This window comes from Xenopus tropicalis, chromosome 2 (assembly GCF_000004195.4).
Source record: "Xenopus tropicalis strain Nigerian chromosome 2, UCB_Xtro_10.0, whole genome shotgun sequence".
In the NCBI taxonomy this organism is placed as follows: Eukaryota; Metazoa; Chordata; class Amphibia; order Anura; family Pipidae; genus Xenopus; species Xenopus tropicalis.
This window is the reverse complement of record NC_030678.2, coordinates 33,585,424-33,601,851: the sequence shown is the minus strand read 5'-3', so window position 1 is coordinate 33,601,851 and position 16,428 is coordinate 33,585,424. Positions and strand designations below refer to the sequence as shown.

The window sequence follows — 16,428 nt, the reverse complement described above, 5'->3', positions numbered from 1 at the left end:
ACTGTACAGCAACTCGGGGCTCTAGGACAGATGGCACAAGCTTACTCTTTAATGACACATACATATAGCAAGTAAAAATGAATTAATCCTATTTATCAGAAAATGTGACAGATGGCACAGGCCAAGGCATTATTCCAGGGTGAGAGGAGGCTGGGTAATAACACATTATACATTAATTTGTTTTTAATTGGCTGCCAACCCCTACTCTCCTTGCCATACTCATAGAAATTGCTTTAGAACTCTTCCATTTTGTTCTAATCTGTTGGTGGCAATTTCCCCAATCCATACAGCACAAGCTAATACCTTGGAAATAGCAAATGCAACCCCATGCTAAAAAATACCAACATCCAAACAACATACTGTATAGAGTTTTGTGCTTATTTTTAATTTAGAGACCTTGTGCACCATCCCTTTGCATCTTAGATCTGTATTAGGAGATAAACAGTCCTTAAATTGGAGTGGCAGCTCTGTAAAGGTCAGAAACGAGCAATATCAATGAAGTAAAAGCCTGGTGAAATGTCATTTGCTGAAGGCCATTGACCTTTATGCTCATCCTTTGGTAAACTGAAAAGTTCTTGAAAAAACAGATCTTTTGAAGGGAATTAGTGAAGAAACAGTTAATGAAAAAAAAACCACTCCAAAATCAATATATCTGTAGCGTCCCCGTACGGACTCTTTTAAAGGCTCTGACTGTGTAATATGGTATCATTAAAGATTATGAGTTTTTAATCACTCGGCTGTGTTGCTGAGCTGTACATTGTTCATATTGAACAATGCAAGAAATAAAGCAAAGAAACTATTAAATGAATGATTTTTTTTCTCGGATTGTACCAAAATCTGATAAAAGTTATCAACTCGCTCTATACTTTGGCCTTCGGCCCCGTACCTTTATATGGAACTCCTGATATTTTAGAACAGGAGGTACAATACTCACTGTATATATATATACATACAAACATATGAACATAGCTATTTCAAGCAGAGATCAAGATGAAAACTTAAAGTGGAGCTGTAATTAGGAGACACTTTGATATGTCTGTTAAAAGAGAACAAAAGGAAACAAAACATAGAGCGTACGTCTCTAACTAAAGGGTTTGCATTAAACACAAAGAGGCGATAATTCACAGTAGGAAGGGATTGAGAGCTCCACTCTACACACAGTATCCAGAATGCAATTTTGCTGCACTTAGACAAATGAGCCCCACCAGAACTGTCTTTGCTCAACGGTAGCTCGAAAATCTCCCATAAACCTTTGGAGCACGAATGGGACTGTTGACATATGGCTGGCTTAAGGCTTTCTTTTCTTATGCAGAGCTGTACTGATTGCCATATGTTGCTTGAATAATGACAGAAAATAACCCAATCAAACAAAATCAAGAGTCGGCCTCTCTACTACCTGCAGAGACAGGTCTGGGAAACTATACAAAACAAGCTCCCGACATTAGAATTAGAAATAATCATTAAAATAGAATAATAATGCAATTCATGGCATGGTTTGTAGTAACACAAATACATGGGGGGGGGATCTGTTTGTTGTAGGGAAATGAATAAACCTGGGGAAGGTACAACGTGATGCTGAGTGGCTGTGCATGATCAGTAGTGACTGGAGTACAGATCTGTTATCCAGAAACCTGCTATCCAGAAACCCACTGCCCTGCAAAAGCATCCCAAAGATACAGCATTGCTTCTGATGAAATTAATAAAAACGTTAGCGTTAACCTCCTTTGTTTGCGGTCTGCTCGTTTAGCTAATTAGTCCCTAAGTAGATATAACACTAGACATAACACTAATCTCCTAGCAGCTCATGCAGGGAACATTTTTTTTATTACATATGTAATTCTGATTAAGCCATAGGATCTGGGGAAACTTTTCATTGGATGTCATTACTCCTAAATAAGTGAATGTATCTATGGCATATAGTGTATTTTATTGCCCCCATGGGATACAAAGAAAAATGCACTAACAGCACTAACAGTGAAGGCCCTGCAATGCCATTATACTGAGGTTGGGGGGGGGGATGTTCTACCATTTAGATTAAAGCTGTTTCCTCTCATAGATGTTCCTTTCGCTATATAATTGCTAAATGACAGGATGAGTTTAAGAACAATGAAAGTAATTTTAATTCCAATCTTGTACAAGCAAGGCCCTTAGATCAAGGATGCCGCACACTGGCGTACCACATATGCATACTCGTAATATCTTGTTAATTAATCAGATTTATGGGAGCCACAGTGGCGCTCTACAGCGCACGTCTCACATGACTCCGAATGAATCTTGAATAAAATAAGTAATAACCATTCCAATACAATTTAGGCTGCAATTCTAGATTACAGAAGGGGCCATTTACTTACTGCAAGTGAAGTGGGCAAAGTACAATTTGGACGCAATCGCCATGTGTTTAATCCACAACGCAGCATTTTTTCCATGGTTCTAGAAATATTGAGGGGGTAATGGATCTGATGAGTGCAGCTGGCACAGTTGTGCTCAGGGGTGTTTCTGGGCCCCAGGCTGCCTGAGGTGCCTTCTCGATGCTGAACTCTATCACTCTGTCGTGCTCAGAAATTCAGGGTTGAGGGGAGGCTACATCGGTTTTTTGACTCTTAAAGTTACCAGAAGTATCTTTTTCTGCCCCTAATAGCTTGCAGGGCAAGTTTCTCACATTGCCTCATGGTGGTAGTGCCCCTGATTGCACTTAATATGTGCCATTTGGCATCACAACAGGTGTCAAAACATCTGCACTTTATACTTTAGGCGCAAGTTGGCTGTAGCAATTGAAGCAGGGAATTGTGGGTAACACTGTGTCACTAGGTACGCTTGCACGTTTTAGGAAAGAAACAAACAAATGGGCACTCAGTACAACTATACAAAACTACATATGTCTGCCTTAGATGCAAGTACCTTTAATGAATGGCAATTTTGTGCCATGACTGTGGTCATTTTGAGCGATAGCAATTGTACTTGTGGGTCATAAATGACCTTGGTAGGTAGGTAAATATACATCTACTGAGAAAATTGACATTTTGATACAGTGTTATGATAGAAACTCATTACATCAAAATCATATGTTTGACTCTGTATCAGTACAAGACTCCTCCTCTCCTCCTTGTGCATAAAGTATAAAATCTCTCTGCTCATCTCTCTGAATATCTGCTCCATCCCTTCATTCATTCCTTCTTGGTCCTTATACTCAGCAAGGGACAATCTAGAGTTAGCTATTGGCTCAAAATAATAGCTGGACAGAGAACCTTGATTCACTTGATGTTGTGGAACTAAAACAGATAGTATTGTGTGCTACTCTGAACTGATTATTTATATGTAGTGATGAATGAAATTTTCCAGCAGGCATGGATTTGCGAGGAAATCACGCATTTCGCCATTGGTTTTTTTTTGGGTGAAACCGCAGCAAAAATTTGTTGCGGGGAAAAAAAAGAAAAAATTCTCAGAGTGAGGAAAAAGTTGTGATCATGTCAAAAAAGTCATGGTTGCTTCAAAAGAATTGAGGGGCATGTAAAAAACGCTGTGCACGTCAAAAAAGTCACACAATAGCCACGTTTCGCAATTTTTTTCACACTTCTTTGGCAAAGCGAAAAGGGGCAGATTAGCCTAGCCCACTATTTATATGTAGTGTATCAACATATTATGTAGCATTTGCAGAGAATGTGCAGGTTTTTTAAATAGTCCCTAGAACAGTAGGGCTGACAGTCTAATGTTCATATCCCTATCTGTTCATCTGCTTACATTATATTTTTAAATTCCTTACAGAAGTGCTTCCCAAACTTTGGCCTGGCACTCCGATGGTCTGTTTGCAGGGGGGGGGGCAGCTTGAAAGCAAGGTGACAATTTGTGAAAATTTGTGCCCATTTGCTCCTCTAGACACCCCTGAAAGCCCAGCTTGAAGATCAGTTAAGGTAAGTTTTGGGGTGAATACTGTATGTATTTGCTGTCCTAGATATTCTTAAAATTCTGAATGGCTGATACACCACTGTTTTTCTATATGTTCCCATTTCACAAGCTAAAGGGGGCCCTGGCCAATGGTTGGACCTTCGGGGGCGAGGACCTAAATGTGTAACAACTGCTGGTTTAGAGGTTTCATCTACTACAAAACTAAAGGTTTCTATGTGTTTGTATTAATCTCATCCAAATGATTAACCTTTACTGTATCTTTAGCTGTCCATACAATGATAAATGGTGAGGTCAATCTTTGCCAGATTTGGGACAAAACAGGCCGATCTTATTATTTTGCCCGAGGGCCAACAATCAAGACATTAAGAGGGCCTATGAGACATCTGAGACATCGTTCTCACTTGACTGGATTTTCAATCTTGCCAGATGGATATTTGTCAGTTTTGGTCAGGCAGGCTGATCAGCAGGCACCATACTCGGGCAACTGTGGACTGAGTCTTGAGGGGCCAAGTCTGCAGCTTTTATCAGCCCATGGCTAGCTTTAGTCTGGAAAATGCAACATTGCACCACCCATAACTGTATCCATATTCTTGGCAACTAAAATTCTATTATATATGATTGATCCTAACCATTCCATTAAGTGTAACTACTAGTGAGGTAGAAATCGGTCCCATGAATTATCCTTAAGCTTACGCCGTTAATGTGGTTATTTGTGTAACCTTCAGGTATGCAAAATGTATATTCTACTTTTGCTTAGAAGGTCGTAGTGTAATGTGTTATTGTAGCAGGGAATTGGTCATTAAATGAGTGATCAGACATGCCTAGTATGGTATGGTGCTCCAGCGGTCATTGGTTAAGTGAGCTCAGGCAACGAATAGAGAGGTTAATTTGTTCTGAATGTTCGACTACTTTTCTGCCTATAATTCCTGTGACAGAATAACAAGATAATGTGTATAAAATCTAACAATAAAAAAGAATTGTATCATATTGTTTCCATAAAGCTTTCACCTGAATGGCTATTAAAATGACTTGTGAAGCATCCCTTTTATACAAACGCCCTTCATCCTTGCAGTAGGTAACCACGGCAATTATACTGCTCAAACTGTAGAAACGCGCGGAAAGGTTAGCCTGGCACAGGGTTCCAACGCCTCTGGGGAGCAGTGGTTCAGCAAAGGTTGGCCAGCTGATGACTCCTATATGCTGATCTACTTTAGGAACGTGCAACTGAAGACTCTACAAACTACAAATCCCACCTACACCTAACAGCAGGACCAATTTCTGGTGTTCCACTGGTTGGCCATTGGTGACTTAGCTCCTCAATAACAAGGGCATTTTCAGTACCGGTTACTGTTACTTTCTTCTCCATGGATGCTTTGTGCCTCCAGACTGCATTACCCAGCATTCTCAACCAGCCAGCATGTTTATATTTTGTAATCTATAAAAACTAGACTTTTCTGCATATTCTATCCAGCCTTGCTATAATTGTTCTTAATATTTAAAGCACATCATCTCCGTCTGTATTAAATATTTTGTTTGGGAAAAGATGGTTTTATCAGCCCAGTCATGTCCCTGTGAGACCTGGCAGAAACTGTTAGTAGTTTGTAGGAGGGCTCAGGCTTCTTTGACTACAACAGGTAAAAGTTCAGTTCTACAACAAGAATTATACTGCTTTCAGCAAATGATGGTCTTGCAACCAATCCACAATGTGCTGCTTTACTCACAGGCCAGAAGGTACAGGAAAACTTCATCCTTGATGCCACTGAAAATTACCAGGGTCAAAACCATCTGCCAGGTTTCCCCAATTTGGAAAACCGGGCAGGACTCTTTGAGATTGATGTGCAATCGCCCAATCATCAAGTGCCATGTCATAGCCCTGCAATGCCATAGTCCCACCCATGTGACATCACTGTCCTGCCCAGTGACATCACGTCCTACCCCCCTGTCTGGAGTTAGCCACCCCAAAAGGTGTCAACCCTATACACGGGCCAGTTTAGTACACCACACATGTCAAACTGACAGAGAGCATATGAAGAGCCACACGCAGTATGGCCTCGTTTCTATTGCTCCAAACCAGAGGACCTGGGTTTCCCAAGTCCAGGGGGCTTCTGACCTCAAGGGCCCTCCATGCCACCTTAAGGGCCCACCAACCGAAGATCTGCCCCGATGTCCCCCCTGCAAAGTGTACCTTTTGCAACCTTCTTCCTCCTTAACCTGAGGGGGTGGCCTGGACTGGGGAGCATCTGCAGCACCCTAGGTGAGTGGGCCTGGGTCAGCGGGGCACATGAGGGCCGGTGCAGTGTCCCACTGGCCCAATCTGACCCTGTTCCAAATGTTCATGCAAAGTGCACGGCCAATTGAAATAGCAGGAAGAAAAGAGTAGTGGCAGCTCCAGCCCACCGGGCGCATCAACAGATACTTAATATTGTTTGTAAGGGAAAACAGCGAAAAAATATTTGCAACTTAACAGGTCACTATTACAGCCTGAAACTGGTAATATGGTAACTGAAATAAGAAGGGGGCTTCGGGCAGTAGTTTTTTTACACAAGCTGTTCATTATGACTGTGTGAGCCATTGGACAAGCCCCGCCGTACTGTATCGTACTGTACTGTATCGTACATCTCCTACACCCACGTCAGTCCAACTCTGCAGCCATCTTATAATTTATTTGCGAGACAGTAAAAAAATTGGCAGCCTGGGAAGCAACTGGCAAATGACAATGGATGAACTAATTCCGCATTGACTAAGACGAGATATATTGTCATCCATTATCATCTCTATGAAGAAGTTCTCTCTTATTATTTATTTAGCTTAGATGCACTGAGCTCCAATCCTTTCCATTGATTAATTACAGACAACTCTTTCCTTATTGTCTTAGGCAGTTTTATCTCATGTGCAAATCTCCAGCTGGCAGAACTACATCTCCCAGCACCCTCTACCACCAAACAGGTTGAAATTTCTGAGATTACCTATCACTAATTTAGGGTTTATTGTCTGTTAAAAGAGGTAATAAATATTTATTAGCAAAATAAATTTGAATTGCATAGTTCTCCCATTGATCTGTTGCTCAAACACCAGCCCTGGGCAAGTCTTATTTTCTCATTAGTTTGACCATTCTGTTGAGTGAGAAGATCAAAGTGATAAGGCTGAAGCTTTACATGCATATGAATTCTGCCTGAGTGCACAAGGATGATTATGACTACCTGTTATAATATAGTACAGATATGGGATCTGTTATCCAAAAACCCATTATCTAGAGAGCTCCAAATTATGGTGTGGCCATCTCCTGCAGACTCAATTTTAATCAAATAATTCTAAATTTCTCTGTAATAATAAAACAGTACCTTGTACTTGATCCCAACTAAGATATAATTGATCCTTATTGGAGGCAAAACAATCCTTTTGGATTCTTTTAATATTTGAACACGTTTTTAGTAGGCTTAAAGTATGGATATCTAAATTACAGAATCCAAAAAAGGGGGTCCAAGTATTCTGCATAACAGGTCCTATACCTGAATAGAACTGTGAGTTTTTTACTCATACTCATAGTCAAGACCCAGGCCTTACCCATTCCACCAATACTCACAGGACCATTACTGTCACAGGCGCCTGCACACATTGTATTTTACAGACAATTTTTACACAGCTCCCATGGGTAAAGGCTTAACCACAACAACTGGAATGCAATTACTTTGTCAAGTTTTGGCCCTTCCACTTAAGCAGTCGTTGGGTGAGGAGCAATTTCCATGCAGCGGAAGAGAAAACAGACACTTCATAAAGAAGTCCAGAAAGCAAGGACTCCCTTGGGTCCCACAAATAAGGCAAAGCTCATGTAAAACACTGCTATATACTTAAATATTCTCACAATGGGTGCAGTATTATTGACATTCCACCTTGCATGTAAGAAATATCTCTCAGCAGCTTGAACTTAGACCTTGCCCCCTCCTCCTCCAACACAAGGATGTTTATAATGTGAATAAACCATGTTTTATGCTCATATTATTGCCCCCTCTTCTGACTGAGCTCCAAAGCAAATATACCAGCAATGTTATTTCTCTGTAGCACGTCAAAGTAAGTTTTGCAATGCATCAAATAATCTGACCAAAGTCTGACAGGCGATTGGCCGTGGCGCTGTCACATAAAGCTTTAAATCAGCGAGTGATTAGAAGGTTTCTCCCCACAGATGCGGCTGCCTGTCCCAGCCAGTGAGGCTGCAGGTTTAGTTGGCTTAGTGCTTTTCTCTCCTTATTAGTGGACTCTGTCACCATGCTCATTAAAGGGCTTGGAGTCCATCCATCACAGTATGCTGCAGTAGGCAATACATTACAAAGCAGCAGAAGCAGTTTAGGCAAAGCAGTCAGTTACTTCCATTATTTTACTTTCCAATGACCGGGCAGCGTTTCCATTTCTACAACTTAAATGAGATTAATGCCGTTGAGCGTCCTTAAATTGCCCATTGCTGAGACGTTTTTCTTTATTAAGCATAACAAAGTAGAATACAATATACATTTTGCTTAAATAATTCATACGTGTTTATATCTTTGCTGCTGAGGGTGTGGCTTAGCTTTGATCTAAAGGGGAAATTAAAGTGAAATCTATGGATTCCGTATATTGCAGAGAGCAGAAATAAAAGTTGCTTTGGAATTGGTCTTTGTATTTCTGAATTGATTAAAGGAAACACATATAATAGGTCCATACATGCTATAACAGATAGATGCATTTTTTAAAAATGACATTTTTGTTGAGTTTTCATGATATCATGATATTACAACTGCATTTTTCTGCTGCGGATGATGTTTGTTTGTACCAGACAAATCTGTTGCTGCTATTATTTGTCTTCTTCACCTGCTTTGTACAGACCAGACATCTTGTGATATATGACCCCCTTTTAAGTGGCAGTGGGGGGGTGCCTGTTTAAAGAGTGATTTAATGATGCTTCTGCTGCAGAAGTCTGCCTATTGCTTTTTTGCTTTTTTTTAATTGTTTTTCAATTTGACCCTTAGTTTAAGAATGCTTTATTTACCACCCTGACAATGACTGGAAGCAGCTCTTTAGGACCAATGCCCAGACGGCTGTAAATACTGTGGCAAACTTTGCTCACACACAAACACAACACTGAGCCATTAGGGGGAGCTTTATATCACTGCTACAGCCCAGACTTCCCAAGGCAAGAGGGCAGCTCCTTCCAGCAAAATGCAGCAACACCCATAGCCTGACACACAAAATAATCATTACATGTCTTAGAGCAAAATTTGCCAAATACAGAGGAGTATCTTTGCATTGTAAGGGCGCTTGTGTTTAAGAAATTTGGAACCAGACCTTAAGTTACACGAGGAAAGCTTTGATTTCTGTTTCATAAAACTTTATGGCAAAAAGGCAAGTCCCCTATTTATTTTCATATATACAGTACCCCTATACGCCCCCTTATATGCAGGGGAGACTTTGTATGTGTGACTAGCTAGCATTGTGAAATCTGTGCTTCCTGAATGAAATCCACTGATAGACTCCCAGGCTTGGAAATAGCTTCCAGCGTGCGTAAATGCAGCCCTACTGTAAGTGTAGCCATTCATTGTGCCATGACCTGTCTAACTAAAGACATTTATTTTGCAGCCACCAAAACATACAATTTGGATTTATAAGTGATTCTGTGCTTTTTTAGTTTATAACACATAACATAACATTAGATATACTTTACCTACTTTTTCTTTGGAGTATTCAATTATTTCCAAGAGTTTCAAACAAAATATTCAACTGTTTACCCTTTTAATGCTTAAATGAATTGTTTCATAAGTAATACAGATGATGCTCTTTAAATCAAGGATTATTTTAGACAGTCAGCGTTTTTAAAGGACTATTTGCTTTGATGTTACAATATACCATATGCCTAGGCTTCAGATGGATACCAAGCAAACCCACAAGAGGACCTTTTCAAAGGTGTCCTGCCCTTCAGGGTTCATTTGATCCCTTACATCTAACAAGGTATCACTTTCTTATAGAATACCCATACCCATGTTACTCTAGACTGTCAGTGTATCACTTGCCTTTAGCTTACATGTTAAAGCGTATCTCTTGCTTTAAAGGAACAGTAACATAAAAAAATTAAAGTGTTTTAAATTAATTGAAATATAATGTGCTGTTGCTCTGCAAAAAATCTGTGTTTTTGCTACAGAAAAGCTGCAATATAAATAAGCTGCTGTGTAGCCATGGGGGCAGCCATTCAAGCTGGAAAAAAGGAGAAAAGGCACAGGTTACATAGCAGATAACTAGTAGATAAGCCCCATATAATGGGGGTTTATCTGTTATCTGCTAAGTAACCTGTGCCTTTTCTCCTTTTTTCCAGCTTGAATGGCTGCCCCCATGGCTACACAGCAGCTTACTTATATAAACTATTGTAGTCTTTCTGAGGCAAACACACCAGTTGTACCAGTGCAGGGCAACAGTACATTATATTGTAATTACTATTATACACTTTCATTTTTTGGTGTTACTGTTCCTTTAAGACTCCTATAAATCCCTTGTATATATAAGATAAATTCACTATATACAACCAGCGTGTCACTTGGCCATAGACCACCAATCTATTTCATGTCTCAAGAGCTGTGCATTGTTTGCCTCCAGATAAATAGTATATCACTTGCCTCTAGTATACCAGTATTCCTCAAGTTTGCCTCAAGGCTAATGGTTTATAAAATTCCCCTGGTCTGGCAGAATATCACTACAAGACTCTCAGTATATCAGTTGCCTTTAGTGTAGACTGGAAGCATTTACCTCTATATTAATGGTGTATCAGAGTCTAAGACTCTACTCCAAGCAATAATACTTATCCTTAGAGTATTAATATATATCTCAACTATCAGTGTTGATAGACTACAAAAACATCACTTGCGTCTGATCAGCTTTGAGTTAATATTTTACCGTTCGCACATTAAAACTAGAAAGAACCAAGCTTTTGTCTTTGTTTCCCTTTTGGGAGTATAGCATTTATATTTCCCAGCCTAATAACCATTTTATCTCTTGACAAAGGCAATCGCATTGCTGTGTCACATCAATGTTTAAAATGATTCCTTATAAGTTATACCCTCTCAGCTGGCACAATGGTTTGAAGTCTGTGACTAGATGGTATAATAACAACTGGCCTGGCAACTGTGAGTTTGCCGAGTTATATAATGAGCACCCAGGATTCTGTGTTCTGAAGAAATAAACAATTATCTTGCAAATACTGTATGTGAAGTGTGTGTCAAACTGCTTTAGATTTAGTGTAAACACCACAGATCTTTGTAGTGATACATTTAAAGGGGCTGCTTTTTAAACATATTCTTGTAATTACACAGGAGTAAGAAATTGAAACTTTTGAAACTCCACCGGCTCCCAATGGATTCAACTCTCCAACGAACAAAAGTAAAGACGAACACTGATAACTATGTCAAGTAGACTGTATTCACCATGAGACCCCCTGAGTTTAATGAGTGGCTATTGATTTAGCCAACACACTGTATTATGTCTTGAATGGAAGCCAACATATTGACAAATTGCTACGACCATAACATAATCATTTTTCTTGTTCAGAAGCATAGAATATAAGTTCCATTAAAAAAACACCCTTTACATTGTCAGTGGTAATGCAATAAAGCCAGCTAAGTACTTGGGGTAATGGGACGACTATCGCCGACCAGATTTTAAAAATGGCACATTAAAAAATGCAATCATGTTTTAGGGAATTCTATTAGAGCACCTCTCTGTTTATTGGTAGAACAAATTTCTCTCCGAAAATTGTTTTGCTCTGTGCTCATAATCAGCGTTCCAAGCTCAGCTGGCGGAGGAGGCAATAAATTACACACAACTGATGCTCAGAGTGACAACTGTTTCCTTGCATTATTACATTTTTAGAGGGACACTATTTTCATTTTTGCTTTGAAGCATGGCTTTCAAAGTAGGCACAGTACATCAAAAAAGCCAGGTCTAAATGGAACTTTGAATGAAAGAAAGCAAACAGCAACCCTGGATATTAATATGCTCTGCTTAAGCAAAACAAGCCTCAAGGGCACATAATAAAGACATAAAAACTACAGCAGTGGGTTGTGGCCTCTCAGGACAAAGCTCAGGTCAGCTCAACTGGCCAGAAAGTGCCTGGGTTATTTCCACCTTTATCTCTAAGCCACTGACAAATTCAACAGGCAATGACATGGGGTAATGGGTTAAACCAATACTAATCTTATTTGTAAGGTACTTTCTTGTAGACTTTTAAAACTGCTGGTAGCATAAGATCTGTTATCCAGAAACCCATTATCCAGGAAGCTCTGAATTATCGGAAGGCTGTCTCCCATAGACTCAATTTCTATTAAATAATTCAATTTGATTTCCTTTTTCTCTGTAATAATGAAACAATAACTTCTACTTGATCCTAGCTAAGATGTAATGAATCCTTATTGGATACAAAACGATGTTATTGGGTTTATAATATTGTTCAAATAATTTTGTAGTACACTAAAAAGATCCAAGGAGGGAGATCCAAAGTATGAAAAGACCTGTTATCCGGAAGACCCCCCCAGGTCCTGAGCATTCTGCATAACAGGTCCCATACCTGTATTTATTGCTGCCATTAAAGACAATAGACATTTGTATCACTGTAGAATCCTATAAGGAGTTGACATGCAGTCTTTCCACAGCAAAGACATGAGTTAATGGGTTAAACCAACACTTATTTTAATTGTAGGGTACTTCCTTGCTAGACTTTCAAAAGAAACTGCTGGTTCCCACTACTAACTGCTGCCATTAAAGAAAACAGACTTTCTATGACCTTAGAACCCTGATATGCAGTTAATGGGATCTTTAAGGGTAACATCTCATCCTTGTTACTTTGCAGGAAAAACTTGAGCTCAACTCTGGGCAAACTTTGCAAACTTTTTGGACTTTTCTTAATTAAGTTCAACGGAACTAATTTTCTCCATTAGCCAGATGCTCTCTTGGGAGAGACCCATAAAAACAGATGATAAAACAGGATGTAATATTTCACAAATTAGGTAAATCATTTGCCAATAACTTAATTAATTGTGCAACGGAGTGGGAGCAGAGTTCATTGTTGAAACGAATGGCGGCATAAAAATTCTATTATTTCGAGGCAAATGATTAAATGCCATTTCATTTGCGACAAAATGAGATTATCGAGGAGAAGTAATTATGACATACCCCAGGCACTTTACTTTTACAATAGACATATCTGTCAAGCACAGATTCTTCCACCGAAATCCAATTTTGCAGTTTAATATGAGAGTGAAATATTGAAGAGCATCAGTCAAGCAGATTTTAGGAACTATGTGAGTGATTAAACCACATAACAATAAACAAACTCCCAATGACTCAAATAAACCTTGCAAGAATAATAAAACCAGACTTATGAGCTATGCTCTGCCTCGGAGGAATGGAGGTCTTGGGAAGGAAGAGGATACATAAATCAGCCATGAGTTGACCTCCACTTAAGAATAAAAAAAAAAAACAACAACGTGGTCTAAAACAATGACGAATGGAACCGGTACTTGGCGGTCGTAATTCAGAAGGAACAAGAAATCACCGAGCAAGTCCTTACCTTGAGAGTGGAGATGCACCATAGAAGCCAACATAAAACACACGGCATACATGTTCTTAGGATAATCTCCTTATTATTCAGAGCAGGGTCTTTAAAACGGGCTCTTCGTCCTGCCTTCTGTCTCCGTGCAATAGTTTGGAAGCAGGAAGAAACACACGCACACACTGATCACGCTGTGGAAACAAGCTGCATTGAATGAAGCGCCCAGGCTGGAAGTGCTGGCAGAAGAGGGGAGGGAGATGCAGTTACAAAAAAAGAGCTGAGAAAAAAATAAATAGCTTGTTGGGGCTCTTGTTAGAAAGGCTGACAGTTGTTTCTTGGTGTAATTGCAATCAGCTGTACTGAGGAGACGCTTACATCTCAGTGCTTGCTGGGAGAGGATTGCTGCCTCTACATCTGTCAGCACCTCCAGGAGCCTTCAGCACCACGGACAGCGCCTAGCGTCAGCACCAGGGATAACGTTAACTAGCAAAGGGCTGAATCGGACAGATCCTCATCCAATGGCAGAGCCCAGGCAGCTTCCAAGCACCCCACTCCAAGCCCAGGAAATGATACTGTTATAATACTGATTCATTAGTCTTGAACAGATGAAAGATCTTAATGTAATTCTATTCCTGGCTGCAAATGCTTGCATTATAATTGTACAACATGAATTCCAGTTTTTCATCAAGGGTTAAAGGAGAAGGGAAGGTACAATCACTGGAGGTGCGAAATGTTAGGAACCCCCCCAGTGATTGTATTCACTTACTTCTGCTAACAGGAGCACCAGCCCGGGTTAAGAGGTAAGTGAATACAATCACCGGGGGTGCCTAACATTTTGGCACCCCCCCAGTAATCATACTTTTCCTTCTCCTTTAAGAAAGTGGAGTAAAAATTCTAACTACATGTTGTGGGCGATTATTTCTCATATTGCATATTTGAAGGCTGGATTGTATTAAAATGATGATGTCTATGGATCCCTTCAGCAGATTGGAGGCAATAAAAATTCTCTGAATGTGTAAGGGTCACATATGGCCCATGGACCTCCAGCTGGACAGCCCTGCTGTAACTTATATGTATCAGTGATATGTACCTAGAAATATATATACAGGTATGGGATCCCTTATCTGGAAACCCGTTATCCAGAAAGTTCTGAATTACGGAACAGCCATCTCTCATAGACTCCATTATAAGTAAATAATTCTAATTTTTAAAAATGATTCCCTTTTCTCTGTAATAATAAAACAGTACCTTGTACTTGATCCCAACTAAGATATAATTAATCCTTATTGGAGGCAAAACAATCCTATTGGGTTTATTCCATGTTTAAATGATTTTAGCAGACTTAAGTTATGGAGATCCAAATTACAGAAAGATCCCTTATTAGGAATACCCCGGGTCCCGAGCATTCTGGATAACAGGTCCCATACCTGAATAGTCGCGACCGCAACTTTTTTTTACTTTTTCTTCGCTCAGTGCATTTTTGCGGCAGATTCATTCATCAATTATCCACTCTGCCATAATCGGGGTGAAATATTCAGAAAAAGTTATTAAAACTTATTAATATTTTTTCTTTACTACATTGGTAGCAGTGATACATTATATGTTATAAGCCCTTTGATACAGACAATACAGGTATGGAATGTGTTATTCAGAAACCCATTATCCAGAAAGCTCCAAATTACAGGAAGTTCATCTTCCAAAGACTCAGTTTTAATGAAATAATTTAAAATGTTAAAACATATTTGAAACTGGATCCCAGCTAAGATATAACTAATGCTTATTGGAGGCAAAACAATCCTATTGGGTTTATTTAATGTTTAAATTATTTTTAGTAGACTTAACGTATGGAGATCCAAATTACGGAAAGATCCCTTAGCCAAAAAACTCCCAGCAGATACCAAGCATTCTGGATGACAGGTCCCATACCTGTACAAATCCCACAACTACTTTGTGCCCATACAAATTAGGGTTACCAGATATTGAGGCATGTCTAGAAAATCCAACTAGAAGGGCTGAACTGGCTGCAATTTAATTCAAAGGCAATCAGTGGAGCCCTGTGACATGCATTTATTATACAAGTTATCTGGTAACCCTAATACAAATGAACATGTGGGTGCCTGGCAACACCTCCTGTAACTTGCAGAGACAGAAGCTTAACACACAGTGTTACCTTTATTAAGCCGACCAGTCGTTATGTTGGGTGGGTGCCTGATGAAGGTGCAGAGCTCCCAGAAACATTGCTCACTGCTTGGCTAATAAATAAGGTAACACTTTGCATCATTCTGTATGCTGAGCTTCTTTCTCTCCATCACTGCACAGCACAAGGATAGCAATTATTTACACACTACAAGCTCAGTTTAAAGTATCTCAGAACATAAGGTTTTGAGGGAAAAAAAGACTTTCATGGGCTCTAATATGTGTTTATTATGCAGTTGATTTTGTTCTGAGCCAGTTTCATTCCTTTCCCTTTAAACCTTCCGACTTCTTACAAAGCTTTTATAAGATACAAGGTTCTTTGGTTTGTGCTCAGTCTCTCTCTCCCGTGCTCCCTCCTGCACGCTCTCTCTCTCTGTCTCTAAAGCTCAGGGGATTTCCAAGGCTACTCAGTTTAATTAAAATAACTGCATCATGTTAATTGATATGACAAGAAACATCAACAGGAATATCCAATAAAGCCAGATATAATTTTGTACACCAGTTGTTAGTCAATGAAACGACACGGAGTGAATTAATATAAAAAAGTCAACATGTCAATAGAATGGGTAAACTGCTTGAAAGGCGAATGGAAATACATTTATGTGAGAGTAGATGCCTAAGGAGCCCCCGGCACTTTCACTTTCGAGGTTGTTAGACTGTGCAACTCGGGGCTTGATATATTTGTTCTGTATTTCAGATTCACGGGATAATGAAGATGGCTTTTGAGTGTACAAAGGACAATAAATGAGTACTTTGCACTCAATAAA

The 16,428-nt window shown here is 39.6% G+C and overlaps 1 protein-coding gene and 1 long non-coding RNA gene across 2 annotated transcripts in view; one reads left to right on the top strand and one right to left on the bottom strand.

Annotated features, from left to right (window-relative positions):
• sez6 (seizure related 6 homolog) overlaps positions 1–14,008 on the bottom strand; it is a 324,119-nt gene extending 310,111 nt beyond the window's left edge. Inside the window, exon 1 of the mRNA XM_004911704.4 lies at positions 13,484–14,008. Coding sequence (XP_004911761.1) covers positions 13,484–13,535 — 52 coding nt within the window. The 5' untranslated portion in view covers positions 13,536–14,008. The remainder of the gene's footprint in view (positions 1–13,483) is intronic.
• Positions 3,805–11,750, top strand: LOC116408794. The gene is made up of 2 exons (XR_004221249.1): positions 3,805–3,908; positions 11,232–11,750. It is a non-coding gene; the product is annotated as an uncharacterized LOC116408794 (long non-coding RNA).
• Positions 14,009–16,428: the final 2,420 nt, after the last annotated feature.